The 17,275-nt window shown below is 52.7% G+C and overlaps 1 protein-coding gene across 1 annotated transcript; it reads right to left on the bottom strand.

Annotated features, from left to right (window-relative positions):
• Positions 1–332: 332 nt before the first annotated feature.
• LOC100904047 (ADAM 17-like protease) lies at positions 333–2,591 on the bottom strand. Its single transcript, XM_003744871.1, has one exon. It carries the CDS (start codon positions 2,589–2,591, stop codon positions 333–335), a length of 2,259 nt encoding a protein of 752 aa, XP_003744919.1.
• Positions 2,592–17,275: the final 14,684 nt, after the last annotated feature.

The raw sequence follows: 17,275 nt of genomic DNA, 5'->3' as shown, positions 1-17,275 counted from the left end.
AGATCAGTGAGCTTCAGCGGATATCTGGGGAGCTGTGAGCTCGTCGGCACAGGATTCTAAGCTTCATTTTCCAGGGACACCCAGATATCCCCAAATAGCTCACCCGGCTCCCGACGCTTCAGTATACGGCTGATAACAGAGCCCTTCGTTCATGAGGGACGGCCGAGACCGCAGCGTACCGGCGGGATATTTCAGTGGGGAATATGTCGAAGGAAAATACGAGAACACGAGTTTCGGACTTTTCATTCGGTAAAAATTCCTTTTCTTTTGGCTATTTCCGACAATGTGGATTTGTAAATAGGAATACTACGATCTCGGTCTCGATTGCAGTGCTACACCGCTGTCTCGCGTATTATTCGACAATTACTCCGATCATTCTCCGTGTCACTCTCCGATGCATCCTCATCGATGAACTCGATTTTTCGATCGCTGAAATCGAGCGGGGATCCATCAGCTGGAGGAGCCCCTCTCTTGATCTCTTCGATGACCTCATCAACTTGTGTGCTTCCTTCTTTATCATATCGTCTGTCGTGGATGGAGAGCCAAATACCGACCGGTATCCAGAGTGAGGATGAGAACAGGATGAATAAACTCACACCGTATTTCCGCATCACCCGGATTATATAGGACGGGCTCAATTCCGAAACGATGCCTATGATCCTCTCGATGACGTCCTGAACTTGTTTCCGGCACTTCCGGTCCTTGCAGACACCCACGGAGCATACGGTTCCGTCAGCCAAATAGTCTAAGGGTGGGATCGGCTCGCATTCGTCGTCAATCGATTTTTTGCAGCACCGTGTGCAAGCATCCCGACCTCTGCAGAGACAGGGTAAGAGCCCGGAAACTTCACAGTAGCTGATGCATCTGCCGTTCCGGCACTGTCCTCTGTCCACGCACGACGAGTTATCGGGAAGGGCTTTCTGGACGGGGCATCGTCCCGAATCGCCCGAGCACCTCGATTCGCGCAGACACTCATTCGCGAACTCTGGCTTGCATACGGAACCCTCCGGCATGAGCTGACAGTTCTTACAGCAGAGATCGTTCGTGTCGCTGCAGAGTGCGTCGGCTCGCAAGCGGCACTGAGTGTCGCAACAGGGGTCGTCCTCGGACATGCCGACATCACACTGTTCGTCGTCATCGAGAATCATGTTCCCGCACGAAGACGCGAGCCTGAAGCAGCGGCTCTTGAATTTCACCACGGTAAGGATCTGACGCAAGCTGCAGCTCGAGAGGCGGTCGTGGTTCTTGTTGTATCGGCTCACAGGTAATCCACTCATGAGGAACGGTCCTCCGCGTTTGTCCGGCGGATTACATTCGTCTGAATCGGGATCGTGCTCCGCACCCAAACCGTGAGCCAACTCGTGGGCGACCAGGAGATCGGAATCTCTTATGACTTCCCGTCGTCCATGCGACATCGACGTCGCGATCCCAGCGTTGAGCACGTACTCGGAACCGTCGCTGTTGTTTCGAAGGGTGCCCGCACAGACTCCGCTCTCCTGCGACGAGTGTCCGATGTTCGCCAATCCACGGGTCCGACCACCGTCGAGGGTTCGTGCCGTGAAAAGGAACGCGAGGCAGAATCCACGATTGTCGTGATTCCTCGCGCGGTCGATGACAGTGAACGAGCTGAGCAACTGCGATGTTGTGACATTGTCCGTCTCGGGCATGTTGAAATGAACTTCGTCTGGAGACACCTCGGTCGGTGTTTCGAAGATCTTCACGAGGCCTGGGGCGACATCGAAGGGCAGCTTCAAGATGCTGTTGACGCGCAATATCTGGTGGATCATGAGATTTTTGGTCATCTGAACGTTGCCAAAACCGATCCGTCGATAGTAGGTGTGGTCGGCAACCAGTTTGAGAACGCAGCGTTGTCTCGGCGATGCTGCGTCGCTGACAAATCCACCGCTGTCGTCCGCGTCCGCATGATCCGCGCCGTCTCCCTCGAGATAGTATTCCTTCGAATATTCGCGACCGTGGGCCGAGTCGCGGACTTCACGACGATCCCGTACTGGTGATTCGCTGCGATGCCCCCCCTCCCGGAGGAGATCGTTAATTTCGCTTTGTTTGTACATGATTTTATCCACGTTCACTTCCGTGTTCAGAGATCCATTTTCGACGACGTATGCGCGGCCGCGATACCGGACGCTCGCGGATTGCAGAGCGGTGTCAACTCGGAATACAACGGCATCTGATTCATTGGCATTGTTTACACATCCCTGCCAGCATTCAATATTGTTCCTCGTTTCTGCCTTGAGATCGATGCCGCTCCCACTGGTGTGCGCTGACTCACAGAGGTGCAAGTTTATCACAAATAATTCACTTCTCGTCTCGAGCACTAAAACACTCCGCGGTTGTTGTGACCGCTCCGGGAGTTGGTCTCGACAATGCTCCATGTGCTCGAGCTCGGACGAATTTCTCGAGAAATTCTCCTGGCAGAGGTAGAATCGCGCAGCGGAGCGCGGCAAATATTCGATTGGCTCCTCCAGCAAGCCATCATCCGCGATCTGGTGTTCGGGGTACCCACCGAGTGCGTGAACGTCGACCGCAACCGAGTGGAGGGCGAACAGTCCCAGGAGTAGCGTGAACTCCATGCTGAGGCCCTCGCGCGGGCACAGCGGCTCGCCGAGACACGCTCCTCCGTTATCCTTCCTACGGGAGTCCTCTCAGTTTTCGTAGTGTAGGTCATTCACAGAAAACGTTCCCGGTGTCGAAACACTCCAGCGATGACCCGTTCTGGAGCGAACGTTCTAATTCATCGCGCGTCGGCGGGAACGGAACTACTCCCAGCGCATCGGAATCCACTCTGTCTGGCAAGCGCCTGAGCACACTAACTCACCCAGAGGGTCGCTGGCTCTCCGCCGCCTAGACACTTCCGTCGACTAGCGACGTGCCAAAAAGCGGACGGAGGAGCCGGCCTGCCGACCGACCGACCTGACAGCGAGCCGTGTTAGATAGAAATCCACAGGGACACACTTGCTCTCGCGAGCTGAGCCGCACGCACGGAACCGTCGGCGCACAATGCGGCACCAAAAGTTTTGTCGAACTAGCTCGCTACACTGCTGGTCGTGTCTCACCCGGTGTCGCGAAAAGCGCTCAAGTGTCGGAGCAGAGGTTGTCGATGCGATTTTGGTTTCAGCGAGCGGATGCGGAGTCTGCTGCGACGCGTGGATGTCTGCGGAGTGAGTTCTGTCGCCGGAGCGACCAGCGCGTCCTACTCGCTGTGACTCGATGTGGTCACTTGACATGAGCGGCGGTGCATCGCTCCTCGAAACACTTAGCGGTCACACTATGACTGCGGAGGAGCGAATGTCAGCGTTCGATCGACATCGATGAATTCAGTCGGGCTGCCGAACTTTCGCTGCTGTGGTGTTTGGACTGGTGATGGGCGAAACCACGAAGTCAACGCTCTTCGTTCACATTGACGCTGGGGAACGACAAATTCGAATGCTACCTGGAGATTTACTACGAAATGAGAATCGATATTGGTCATGCTCGGACTCTAGATATCGTCCACTTCCTCGATGTTTGACATTCTCAACGCACTTGATGCATCGGATTTCGCTTGGCGCACCGCCGGATCATTCTCGATTCCTCCTTCTCGATGTCTGTAGAGTATCGAATTCCACTCTAGGCGACCATAGTGTCAGTCTTGTAGGTCAAACGAAATTCTCCCGGAGCGTTTGGGGAAGAGGCAGCCGCGGTTTATCGCGGAACGATACCAGAATATTCATATTTTCCCCAATCGTGAAACGCCTCCGGAAGTTTCCGATTTTTTCCCGTCGAGTCCTCGAGATCTGACGACCGGTTTTGTCGTCAATCATCGACTCCCGGCAGGTATATGTCGCTCATCATTCCCGTGCCATGGCGACGCCGACTGAGATTCAGGCTTATGTGGAAGCGGGCAGGACTCGAGCTCACCGCCAGTGTCCCCGGTCTCCCTGCCATTGGTCGCCATAATGAGGCCCTTGGGCCCTAAGAGCCTTAGGTGGTGGGTGAAGCGAAAGAGCAGCAAATCTTTGTCACTCGCGTGTCGCCGCGCCGCATAAAAATCTCGTCGGGCTGCCGACGTTCTCGGGAGAGCTCTTCGAGGCTTCGTGTGGAGATGATTGAATTCGATTGACAATACTCGATCGACGCATACTACACGGACGAAGATTTCCTCTCAAGATTAGGCCTCCAAGAGGAAATACAGGACCCTTCGATCGTGACAAATACCAAACGAATCCTAGAAAAATGGGAGAAGGAGACCAAAGATCTGCTTAGTAGCGCCTGACATGAAAGGCTGATGCGCCATCTTGTAATATACATAGAAGACCCATCTAGATCAATAAATTACCATTACCATTACCATAATTTTCAAATAGGGGAGAAATGACAAACAGACACTCGAACGACCCCAGATTGTCACCCACTGCAGAGTACCAATCTCCAACAGGACGATTGGAGACTTGTCGTCTGTTCAGTGGGTAGCTCTTCTTTTTCAGAATCGGGGCTCAGAAAAAAATGTTCTTTCTCTTGAGACCAGGTAAACGCTATTGTTGTGTGTGCCGTGGTCGATTTGCTTCAGCACGAGCCGAAATCCGCTCCCTCCTTTTTCGGCCGAAACATATTTGATTTAGTTTCAGTCACGACTCATCTCGTTTTGTGAATGGGCTTCATCAGTTTTTCCTCTTTTTCGTTTGCCGATAGTAATGTTTCGGTCTCTCATTGCCGTCGGCACACCGGTGTATGCAGTGGAACGGGAACGCTACTCGGATCCGAACATTAATCACATTGCAGTTACAGAGACGCTATTGATGCGATCACGATGCGAGTCGAAGATGCGGTTGGCGTACAGCACCGTAACATTTCAACAAGCTCAGTCGATCCTCGTGCTTGGACTTTCGGGATTTAAATTCATTTTGTTTCTTACTCCATAAGGTGAGAAAAGCCACATCGCTTCTCGGAAATTCGAAGTTTGAAGGTCGATGATGTCGATACTGAAGAGGAAAACCGTTCACCGCTTCCCCGTTCTGAAGATGATAATCGGCGGTATTTCATCTCACAAGAATCGGTGAGCGTACTCGCTACACCTAATTCCGACCCGTAAAGAGCTCCGGAGGATTTTCGAGACGACCTGTATCACTCGTCAGTGAGCATACTCTGACGACGATTATGACGAAGGTTGACAGTGCAACGGGCTACCGAGCAGTTCTTCGCACAGTCCCTCAGCGTACGCGGGGACTGCGTTCCCTGCCTCTGTATACCGAAGTTCTGATTTGGACTCTATTTCGATCGGCATCCACTGCCGTCATGAGCGTTTCTATCGGATAAGTCGAGCCACACGGTGGTCGAGCTTAGCTCGGTGGATGAACGGATGTGACCCTTATTTGTGATATTCGCTAAATGTACGTTCCGAATTCGTTATGAATATCATTATTACGATTCGGTATTGCTCGCTCTATTTCACGCTTACTTACGTCCATGAGAACGTTGTCGGCGGCCGTGATTATTAATTTCGATTTTCGGTGTTTTCGAACGTCAGAGGCGTGCAATGGCAGCTGGGCTTCGTTACAGCTGACACGGACTTCACGACTCGGGCGGTCATCTCTCGTCGAGAATCGATCACTGACACCGGCAAAACATCATCCCAAAATATACGAACAACAAGACCCCTGGCCACGCTTCCTCGTGTGATTTATCGTCAGCCGCTGGCCGATACGACAGCGACGGCTGACACCGACACGGAGCGGGAAAGGAGTCCCGATCATTTCTGACCGTACACAATGTACACAGCGAGATTTCTGCTCCCTCATAATGTCGGCGAATAAACAAGAGCGCTTTCGGGTGTCAATATTCCACCGATTCCGCGATCCGCGGGACCTCGAGGAGAACTCTCGCTTCGTGAGTAGGAACGAAACGCGTGGAAAATATACCTATTCCCCCGTCCTTGTCTCCCGGAGATCCCGGTTTGCCGTAGCCGGTATCCCGACGGTCAAATTGTTGATTCCTTGCCGGTTGATTCCTTTCAAAACTTCCACCGAAGAATTGTTATGAACGGCCCATGAACTATTTCGCTCTGATTTGTCCCGAACCGAATCATTGGGGGCTGGCTCGTGTTGGGAGATCAGGTTCAATTTTCCTCAAGATTCACTGCTTCCAATCGTCCTCTTAGAAGCAGGAAATTCTTGCCCTCGGGACTTTCAGATTCCCATTGATTCACCCTTTGATCCATCCCCTCGACCGTCCCCCTTCCAACAATCTATTCATTCTTCTTCTCTCTACACACAAGTGAGACAGGCAGCTGGTGGCGCTTGCAGGAGTGCGGATGAGGCTGGCTTTGCTGCTTCTGATCAAATCAGACTTTCAAATTCACCACCGAGTCTTTTTGAGACCCTTTGCCCGCTCGGCGCTCGGGTCCGACCGTTTGTCGGCCGGTCGCTTTCCAGTCGCTCGGTACACACTCAGTGGCGCGGGCCTGTTCGTTTAGGTTTGTTGTCATGGTAAGCTTGCCACGACGGGCAGCCGGGCTGCCGAGCGCCATCGCTAGCTTGGCAAGGATGAAAAATGTCTACTTCTTTCTGCTTGCAATCAGTAGTGCGGCGGCGGCGGCTGATGCTCTCCCACCGACTAGATGGGTTCCCCGGAAGCACTGCCAAGCTCGGCTGTCACTCGATGCACAGAGCGGAGATAAAACGAAGAAGAATTCTGTTTGCTTAGGAGACGATTGGTCGGCAGGTCCGTCTGTTCGCCCGTCCGTACATCCATCCTTCCCTCGGTCGGCCGGTCGGTGTGCCTGACTGGTCGAGAAAATACGGATGGTCCCCGCGATTCCCCCCGACGGAACGCCGATATTCGTCTCCTCAGAGGCTTCACGAGTAGTCGACATCGACTCGAAGACGACTGCGAAGAAAGAAGAGCGGAGAGGAGCGCACGGATACGAGAGAGCTTCGGAGGGTGAGAAAAACCGGGGAGAAGTGGGGGACTCATAAATGAATTGGACTCGACTCGGGCTTAAACTCCGGGGCGGTGAACTTTCACCGCAGGAGATCTGTGGAGGATATCCGAAAAGGACGTCAGGAGGCCATACCAGCCTTCCGGGAAGTCTATCAAGATTCGGATGTTCGGAGAAGTGACTAATGAATTGAGTCTCGGGATGAGCTTCAATTAATTTGCGGGAAGGTATTCCCATTTAGGAGGAAGAAGCAAGTCTACTTTTGACTTCCCTCGGAAATGTGACATGCTTGACCGAACGACGCTCGATTCGCTCCCCTCGAATTTTCGATCAGGAAGTCTCGCTCGGTTCATGATTCGCAAAGCGCTGCTGAAAGGGCTGTAGTCTCAGCAAACCATGTGCGTCTCGAGTTACTGGCTGGCTCCATGTGCTGCTTGGAAGCGGAACTCTTCTCGATGACGCAAGGTGGCGCCACTGGTATCGACGTCGCTTCACACGCTCACTAGTGCAGCATCGAGACAAAAAGAGATATAAATGAATCCCAAGATGAATCCTCTGGATCTCCGAGTCATTTTCGGGGAAATATCAACGTGCAGCTCGAAGCTCCATGGATGAATATGATGTCAATGGAAGATGTTACGCTTATAGGGGGATACATTCATGCAAGAATGAGTGTTTGCCCACTTGGACTCCCTAGGCGTCCTCCGAAAAACCCGTGAAGCTTACGTTCCTTGGACAGTAAAGTCCTCGTTTCTCTTCCTATAGCTATGTTCATCATTTTCTTCCTTGTGAGGGAAAAATCTCCGAATGATCATGAAGAAAAGACTCGAGATTCGAAGAAAATACCGGCTCTATTCATGCTACACGGAGTTTTTGAGATCGTCGTAAGTGGTTAGCGAGCCTGAGAATCTTGCTCGCGCAAGAATCCCGATCCCCCTCGCTGCGTCGCGCCTTGCGGCATGGTAGGATGGCTCCGAATATGAGAGCCCTGGAAGAGCTTGATGGGAAGTTCGACCTTCAGGACATTCGACTTTCACTCTTCCTGAGTGGGATCAATCACCTCGTGAGGTAGGTGATATACTTAAGGGAATTCAGCTTTCTCGCATCAGAGGCGCAGAGAACACGACGTGATTCTCTCGGCATTGTAGAACTGCACAAAATTGCGGGATCGCCACAGAAAGCCATTTTTTCCAGAGGGTGGGATATTCAGTGGCAACTCAGCTTCACTCAGCATGACCTCTCACCTCTTGTCGACATTGCAGACGACCCAACCCTCAAATTTCGAGTCCATCAGAGAGCGAAGACCTCACTCATCAGCCTTAAGCTCTGATAGTGAATCGAGTGAGCGACTGCAAATCATCTGACTTATACCTAGTCGATAGTTTCGACCGACACGCTGTGTGAAGGCTTAACCAAAGTCATTAACTAGCCCATGCCGATCTTTTTCTTATATCCTCCCAGCTCGCTTGCTAAGCTCTATCAGCTGTTTCCACCACCACCACCGGAGCCCAGCAGCTCCAAGTTAGGCAGGCGGCTCTCGCTGAGCCCCTTGACACGTTGACTTCTTCATCGAGGAGACGAAAGAGTTGCAGCTAAGGCTTTGGCGCCATCTGCAGGTGCCATGCTATTGAGAACAGGCTTCGATCCGCGATGAGAGTCGGCTAGTGCATCTGACATAGAGATCAGGGACGCGTCGGATCAATCAGGAGCGATCAGTCCTTTCTCATCCGAGCCCCATGAGTTAGTGAGGCGTTTTTCGAACGCTCCTCAGCACCAGCAGCTGCAGCGTGCGAGAATGCGAGAATCTGCACAAAGATGCGTGGGGAATGGAGTCGATAAATCTCCTTTTTCCGATTCAGGCCGAAAACGGTATGAGCTTTGTTCATGAGTACAGGACGAGGAATTTTGATCCCTGAGAACGATTCCGACGCCGGGATGCGTACGGATATGATCTTAGGATGCTCTCCCCGTATCCGATCTTGAGATAGTCCGTTGCCCTGCCTCAATGCCACGCGAATAGGCTCGAAGCTCAGAGAATGGCGGGACTCTTCCCGAGAGGCGGCAATGCCACCCAGTGGGAGTGCGGGATCCCGACGAAAGACGGCGCTGTGTGGGAGAATGTCACTCGAATAATGAGCATTGAGAAAAGACACGGCAAAGACGAGGGAAGCGAGCACAAGTTGTTGGGAAGGAACTTTCGGGTGAAGCGTCGGAACAGCTGATGGTGTTGCCGGCAGCGGCGGCTGACGATGATGAAGAAGTGGACGACGACGATGCGGCGGACAGCACTCCGACTATAAAACAACAGCGGGCGCCGTGACGGAAAAGAGAAGAAAATTTAGGAGCTGGGTAGGAATCAAAAGAGGGAGAACAAGTCTGGAGCATCTTCTCTCGAAGCGGTGGCGGCGACGACGACGTGGTGCAGCGAAGCGGAAACTGCGTCCGCCCTCACGCACCATTCGCGACACTCATTGAGGTTGCCGGAGCGGCAGCGGGTAAGAAACAACTTCGTTCGAGCATTTTCCTGAGCTGGATGGATGGCACGTCGCTCCAAGTTCTTCCTCAGCAGCGGTGGCGGCGTTGGCGGCGGAACCCGTTGCTCTACATTCGGCGGCTAAAAATTGTGTCTTGCTGCTACTATCATCATCATGAGCATCATTACTCTGGACGGCGGCATCCGCTAAATTTCGACTTGAGATCCGGGTCCTGCCGCTAGAATACCTGATCATCGGGCAGGGTTGCGCCGTTTTTCACGTAGGGCGATTCCAAGCTCGCTCATTCAGACTCGTCTTATTTTCCTCCGCAAGTCGTTCCATAAGCGTTTAAACCCCGAGTTGATGCTTCACTTCTGGGTCCGTTCCGACTAATTTCAACTAATGGCTCGCTCTGTCAGTTGGAAATCCAAGTTTCTCCCTGGGAAGCTTTATCGCCGAGTCGCAGTCACTCCCGCGAGTCCCCTCCCCCGCAAGAGGATGATATAGACTATCGACGACTCCCTAATTCAGAACGAAAACACGGTCGTATTGTTGACAATCGCAAAAAAATCGACTCGATGCGCTCGACAACCCAAGGTCGATGGGGAGTCGTAGACGACATCGAAGCCAGTGTTTTCCCCCTCGGCGTGAACAGCGTGTGCTCAGCCGGGCGGGCGGACGGACGGGTGAGCAGACTTTTAACGGTGGTTTCAATGGCGACAGCGAGAGGAGCTATTTACATTTGAGCTTTGAAGTCGACAAACCTCCCATTAGCCACCTCGGATGAAGTGTCTGTCTTGTTTGAATGTAACTGCGTGAGTCTGTCTCTCTGTCTGCCTGTCCGCCGGTGGGTTGTCATCGCCGCCGCGGAAGCAGTCGAGCGAGAGCATCGTTCCTCTACACACAACGGGCCTAAGTCACAGCATACGAGTGGCAGTGGCCACTTCAGTGGGTATCTTTAGCGATGGTGGCGGCATCAGCAAAGAAGCAGTACCTACCTCGTCGGATGTAGGGGAGCACGAGGCGCTCACGCGGAAAAGCCTTAAAAACTAATGCTTTGTGGGCTGGCTGGCGGGCGCAGTCCGAAGGTGGCTAGTTGGATCGCAGCTTCTTCTCCCCATTCGTTTCTCTAATAAGCGAGCTGCTCCCAGCGAGGTGTTGAGAGCCCCCAGTTTCGAACAAACCGATCCTCGCTCTCCTGCCGCTCCTGGGTGTTGTTGGTCGATGGCTAGGTAGCTTGCTCGTTCCTCTCTCTTCCTCGCTCAGTCAGTCGCCGAACGTCGGACCGACCGACCGACATACAGACGAACAGATAGAAGGCCGAGCGGGAGGACAGTGCGTTCGTCTGTCGACGTGTATCGCTCAGAATCGAACTCTAACGGAAGAAGTCCCACCAACGGACTAGATACATCGAGTGTTCATTTTCTCCTAGCACCTTTTCGCGCATCGCAGTGGGCGAATCGCACACCCTCTTCAGCTGTATCGTCCATGTAATTATACCTCTTTGTGGGAGTTGACCAGATAGTCAAGGATGACAACGATGACGGGTTGCCGACCTGGCGCATCAGTTCGTATCGCCGGATCAAGAGAAAAGTTCCGCGGAGGGAATACCGTTGGATAAATTCTTGCGACGCTTATTCTTTGGAAAGCAAGAGCGGGAAGTCGACTTCCCCAGCTGGAGTCCGCGGATTTTTTTTTGAAACTTCGCACCGGAAATCCGGGGCGAACTATCGTGCTCGAGCCCGACCAGCACGGGGCGATGAACTATACTCCTTCTTTTTCTGGTGCACGATTAAAGGGGTACGGGACGATTCCACAACAAACGACACCTTGCTCTCTTCTTGATGTAATCGTCGCCAAGAGTGATTACGGACTTCCGTTGGCGACATTCTCGGCCGGCGTGCGCGAAGCTCCGCTGCACCGCCTCCCACGGTGTTTTCCCCGACGAAAATCATCGCGCTGATCTCATAGGCCTCTGCCGGCAGTCCGACGTCTTGGATGCGGTTCTCCGAGGGAACCGTGGCGTGATTTCCGCTACTCCTCGGTGGACATCGCTGCCGTGGCGGCGGCGGCGATGGCAATCCAAGCTCATGACAACGACAATGTTCTCTTTCGAGCAAATTTTCAGTCCAGAAGTAGTCGGAGCAAAGATTAGCGGCTTCCTGTCGTGTCGGGGCGTAAGACGGCACAACGAGCTAAGGGTCTACCCGCCCGCCCGCTCGTCCGTCGGCCGGACGGACGGTCGCTTGATCTAAGTCATAGACAAACGAACGCTTTCGAGCCAGAAAGAAGCGGGGGAAAAAGAAGAAGATGAACAATGCACTGAAAGGACATTTAAATAAGGCTGACTTTCTTCACGACATGTTCGGTACTCGTCCTCAGAGCGTAGTTCCGGCAGACTTCCGACGATCGCACACGATGGAAACAAGTAGTGCAACCGATCGTGAGCTGGATCGAGCAGCCCTCCGTCAAGACATGGTTCACACGAAAAACGAATTCCGAAATCTCCAGAGTCGATGCGATCTTCTAACTCGCCTGAATATCGAAAATGAAGCTCGTGCTTTCTTGGCTCTTGGAATTATTCGATCGCTTCCATCGTTTGACTTATTTCCCTCATTTCGCCTGGTGGCAACGGCTCTCAATTAGCAGACATGGGGGGAGGGGGGATCAAGAAGGTGAGTCGGCGGAAAAAAAATCGGACAAAAAAAAATCGGCGAAGGGTATCTGTCCGAACTAGGTGAGTCGTGGGAGTCGAGTAGTAGTGGCGACACGGACGGAACGTTCCGCTGGACTGCGCTTTCTTTCGTCCAGCTAAAATAGGCACTAAATATTTTGATAATGATAATCAGACTCGCTCGCTCACCGGCTCGCTCCCTTGCAGACGGGGCTCGCGTGAGACACTCTGAATGCCGAAATCCTCTGAGCAGCGCGGCGCAAAAATACAACAGAAAATAAAACGAATGGCCACTCCGCCACCGTCACCGCCGCCACCGCCGCCCGCGAATCTGCAGGCGATAGGCACTGGATTCAGGGCGACGAACTTCCTGCGTAAGAGAGTATCTGTCTCAACGTCATCGTCGTTGTCTTGGCGGCCGTTTAACTTGACCGACCGGAAGACTGAGCAATCGCGTCCCCACAGAATTAAGTTCTATATCAAGAGGATTCAGAAGGCGACAACGACTAACTTCTACGTATAGAAAAATGTTGAAACGAGACCGTGTATTTATCGCTATCGCCTCGTCGTTTTCCCCGCGAGCCCAGAAGTGGAATCCCTGGAGTCTCGTCGATTCCTTAAGAAAAGCGCTCATGTTGTTTGTAGGTTTTTATAGGAGAGTTTTTTTTCCGATGTTCCGAATGCTTTCTTTCGTTGATGAGTGGACGAGAGAAAATAATATCGAGGTGCGATGACCGTGACTGACGCCGGTAGTCGTCTGTTGTCGAGCGAATCTCCCTAGAGCGCGACATCTTACGGTCCGATTCTTAATTGGCCGAAAACGAATCTCGCTGCTCAGACCTTCAAGCGTTCCTCCGTCGGATGTCTGCCGAGCCAGAAGGAATTTTACGAGACAATTACTCCCACAACCTGGACAGTCCGAGTGGTCAGGGAACACTGGGCACCTCAGCTCTCGGATCGAGTGAACATCCCTTGCGAGCCTACCGCTACATCTCCAGCGAAATTACGGGGTATGATATTTTTCCGTCGATGCCGAGATAGCCGCGTGTCGATACCCGCGAGTCTCCAAGGAGGCACAACGTCGCGCATAGCGTGCGATGTGATCCATTTTTCTCTGATTTGGCATTCAGACGCAATCGTCCACTGTGACGTTGGTCGGGTGCGAATGTCGACTCGAGCTGTTGTCGACGACGACGGCGGCGGCATTATTCCGAGAGACTCCGCTTCTGAAGAGCATCCTGCACAGCTTTCCGAACAGAGATGTTCACTCAGTCAGTTAGCGTCGTCGGTCGGTCGGACGGACGCAGAGCAGAATACCACCGTCGCGTCGTCATCGTCGCATGCGCTGCTATCACATCTTGTCGAATCTAGTCTCACTCAGAATTTTCCATAGCTCACTTGTTTCTTTCATCCACTCACGGGGGACGATTGCGACGTCGTCGTCGTTCAAGACGTCGTCATCTATGACCAGGCTGGTCACGAAGAATGGTCTTGGCTCGCTGACTCGCAGGAATCATCGACGACCGACGCTGGGGTTCACATGGAGAAAGAGATTCTTGGCTGACGTGAAGAGATCTGCTCGAGTTCTCGGCGCTTTTCCTAACCGCCCCCCTGCTGCCCACGAAGGGTCTTCGAAATGTCGCTCCGGATTCCGGAAGCATCTGACCGTGGTTCCAGAGGAGCCACCTTTACAATGGCCCCGCTCCAAGTGACCTATACGAGCGAAGCGTCTGAAAATCTAACAATTTGAGCGATTGCGAAGCGTGAAATTAGCGAAATTTCTGAGCCATCAAATCGGCTCACAGTAGCGAGCGTCGGCGGTTCTAGAGCGGCGTCAAACGCGCAAGCTTCATTTAACACTTGAAGTTCTTCGTTTCTTTCCTCTCCTTCTGATCTGGATCGTCTTCGCTCTACTCAGATAATAGTTGCAATCGTCTCCGCCCGTAGCTACTTTCCCCCAGGTTCACACTCCGTCTTTTCCCGTTACCCACTTCTTGGCAGCCGACCCAACAAAAAAGCACTAGTGGTCGCGGTAGTGTGTTTCGGGGCTGTTTCAGCGACGACCGGTCAGCACTGGTCATCTATGAAGTGTGGAATTATACAATTTTCTCGTCGATTTGGCACGACCGGTGAGCGCACTCGAGCTGCCATCGTTCGAGAGTATTTCGAAGCAGAGTGCGATTCTCGGCTCTGTGCTTTTCGAAAGATTTCTCCAAGTGTCATCGTGATCAATGATGTCCAAACCCCGACCTTCATATTATTATCATCGGTCTAATCGTCGAGGGTGTGGTCCGCGCTCTCTGAGCGGACTCTGAAGTTAACTGATACTTATAAGAGGAAGTGAGTTCGTTCTCGTGTCCATCTTCTCACGATTCGGAAACGTCCATCGTTGTCTTGCGAGGGTTCTCGAGCTTTGAGGCTGCGTCAGTGATCGACACGAATGGTTATTGCCGGGACATCGAGCCCGACAGAATCATCGAGTCCGAAACTATTTTTTGATTTCGAATCTGATGCTCCCTAAAAAGGGGAGGAACGCGCATCGTCCGCTAATTTCGGCGGGAATTGCAATGAGCAGATGCTGATGATCTTCGTTATGGGAAGCAGCGAAGTGTGCGGCTTCGACTGATATAGTAGTAGGAATCGTTCGGTTCAACACCGTGGCCAGAGGAACGCGGCTCCTTTGCGTGATGGAACCGCTTGTTATTAATCCGATGAGGAACGAATAATATTTACATACACTGCAGCGGCGCGCTTGGCGAAGCGATTCCACTTGTTTGGTTTTTTGGATCGGGCGCAGACTCGGATACTGTCCAGCGCTTCCTGACGACGAGAATCCGAATCCGAACCTCACGCGGAATCTGTTATGGAATCAATCCAAAATAGGTATATCCCGGGTGTTTTGAGCTCGGGCTCGTTCCGCTGCCCAATGGAGAACCGCCGATGACTGGGAACTTCTTGAAATATTTCGAGAAATTTTCACCGCCTGCCCCTTGCTCGACGGAGTTGGGCCGGTACGTCGCCGGGACGGTGAATAAGTTGAAACGGTCATCATGCATGAACCTATCATAGCTGCATCGTTGTTGTAAGCCGTATCTTGCACGTCCCTGTACATATATTGTGAGCAGCTGTCGTCGCGAAATCCGTGCGTCGACAAATTGACATCGCGAACTGGAAATTTGTCGGATCCCCGCTGTGCAATGTCAGTCGGTCCCTCTGTCAGTCTTCAATGTTTCAGTGTGTCTAACGAGAGCCGGCGCAAGGAGTGGGCTGGCAAGATACGCGTTGTATCTGTCTGTCTGTATGTCAGTCAGTCGGATGATGGCTTTCCTCAAGTCCAGTGGCCATTGCTGCCTGCAGTCTGGTTCGCTTCGGGTCATGATTTATTGTGACGCTGGAGCAAGCAAAAAAGCAGGCTTATCGACTCCTATCGATACATAACAAACATGTCTTTTCCTCGACGGCAGCAGCAGAGGTAGTCTTAGCGGCAGGAGCAACTTCGACCCGAGGACATTTGTAACCTCGTCAGGGATCTTGACACACCGACCGAGTGGCTGCTGACAGTTATACAAACAAGCGTCGATTCCTTGTGTGCAAAGCGAGCCGGATTTATGGCTGAGGATGAACAGAAAGCATGTGTCGGTCGCAATGTGATGATCGATTGGGATTGATTCCGATCCCTCGGATGATCATGACAAGCCCATAGGAATTTCGAGATAAACTCCTGCTGCAAAGATCCGGCGGAGCCTCTCTTGCGATTCAAAATCCTCGTCACGGAGCTACGCTCGACGACACGCGCCGCTCTGCTCGCGTAGGTCCGGACGAGGTTCACCGTGTGCGAACCAATTGTGGGAGCGGCAATCAAGTCATAATTTGTTAGATCAGCTTATTATTATCGATTATTATTGTCGGTGTCAACTGAGACGTCCGCCCGAGGGAGTGCGTACGACGAGGGCACAGAACTAAACGATGTGATACTCCGTCAAAGCGCACATCGGAGCCCGGCTTTTCCAGCTGGTCGTGGCGTTGATTTAGTACATCCCATTTGTGAACGCAGGGATAGGACCCAAACCGGAGTTGCTGCCGATCTAACCATCCAGCGAGCGAGGGAGCCTGGCGGCGAGCCGGGACCGCTGCTCGGATATGGCGCACTGTAAGGATCCGTGGGAAGGGATAGGGGTAGGTGCATAGCCGTTATAGCCCTCGTAGGCATCGGCGTCGCTCGTACGACGGCCACGGGATAAGTTGGGGTAAAGTTTGTTAGAGATTGTTATGATCGGCGAGGATGAGCCGAGAGGAAGATCCACTGGGGCTTCGACCCCGGCGCGAGCTTCTCGCTCCATGGACGCCACGATCGGCGGCCCCCGCACGGAGTAACTTGGGATCGTTGTTCACTCACTCGCTCACTCACTCACTGCTCCTCAGTCGATGCAGCTAGTCGCCCAGGAGCAGCAGGAGCATGGGAAGAGAACGAAGAGAATTATATTGCCGCCGATGCATCATAAACTCAGCATAATAGCATCTAAAAAGTTCACATTTGACCGATAGCTGCTGCTATGGATGCTCTTGCTACCACGGTGGCCTTTCAATAGCGCTATCCTCCGCTAGGATAAATAGATAAGAACGAGAGAGCGAGAGGAGCAACATCACAGGCGACCCACCGAGTTTCGCCCGATCGGGACATGCTCCGGAACTTCATTTTGCCCTCACTCGTCCATCGGTCTTCGGGTCCTCGTTGGCCACTCTCGAATATCGCGGGCGATGTTGCTCGGGCCGCGAGGATTCCGTCACTGCTCCGCTTCCCTATTCCTCTCTGCGTCAAATGGCCGCTCGGATGCGGAGACGGGGGATGGATAACGGAATGAATCGGTCGGTCAAATCTGAAGATTGAGATGTATCGTACCCCATTTTCTCAGCGCTGGAATGCTTCGTTCTCCCGAATATCGAAACCACATATGGGTGATATCCCTTGGAACGCCGGGGTTTCCGATCCAGCCTCCCGTCGCGGGTCAGTTTCATCGATAACTTCACACCCCGGAATCGGGAATGAAGGAAACGAAATTCTCTCTTATCATGGTTTTCGGACGATTTTAATTTTGGTTTCTGATCTTGATTTCCTCTCACAGCCAGGAGTCTCCCACGGCGAGTGGATTTTCAGCCGAGTCATTCAATTGCGAGCGGATTCACAGCGAATCC

Source organism: Galendromus occidentalis, unplaced genomic scaffold (assembly GCF_000255335.2).
Source record: "Galendromus occidentalis unplaced genomic scaffold, Mocc_1.1 scf7180000077475, whole genome shotgun sequence".
In the NCBI taxonomy this organism is placed as follows: domain Eukaryota; kingdom Metazoa; phylum Arthropoda; class Arachnida; order Mesostigmata; family Phytoseiidae; genus Galendromus; species Galendromus occidentalis.
This window is presented reverse-complemented; position numbering and strand designations above follow the sequence as displayed.

Bases quoted from the DNA above. Each gene is read 5' to 3' on its own strand.
- LOC100904047 (XM_003744871.1), bottom strand. From the start codon at position 2,591: ATGGAGTTCACGCTACTCCTGGGACTGTTCGCCCTCCACTCGGTTGCG.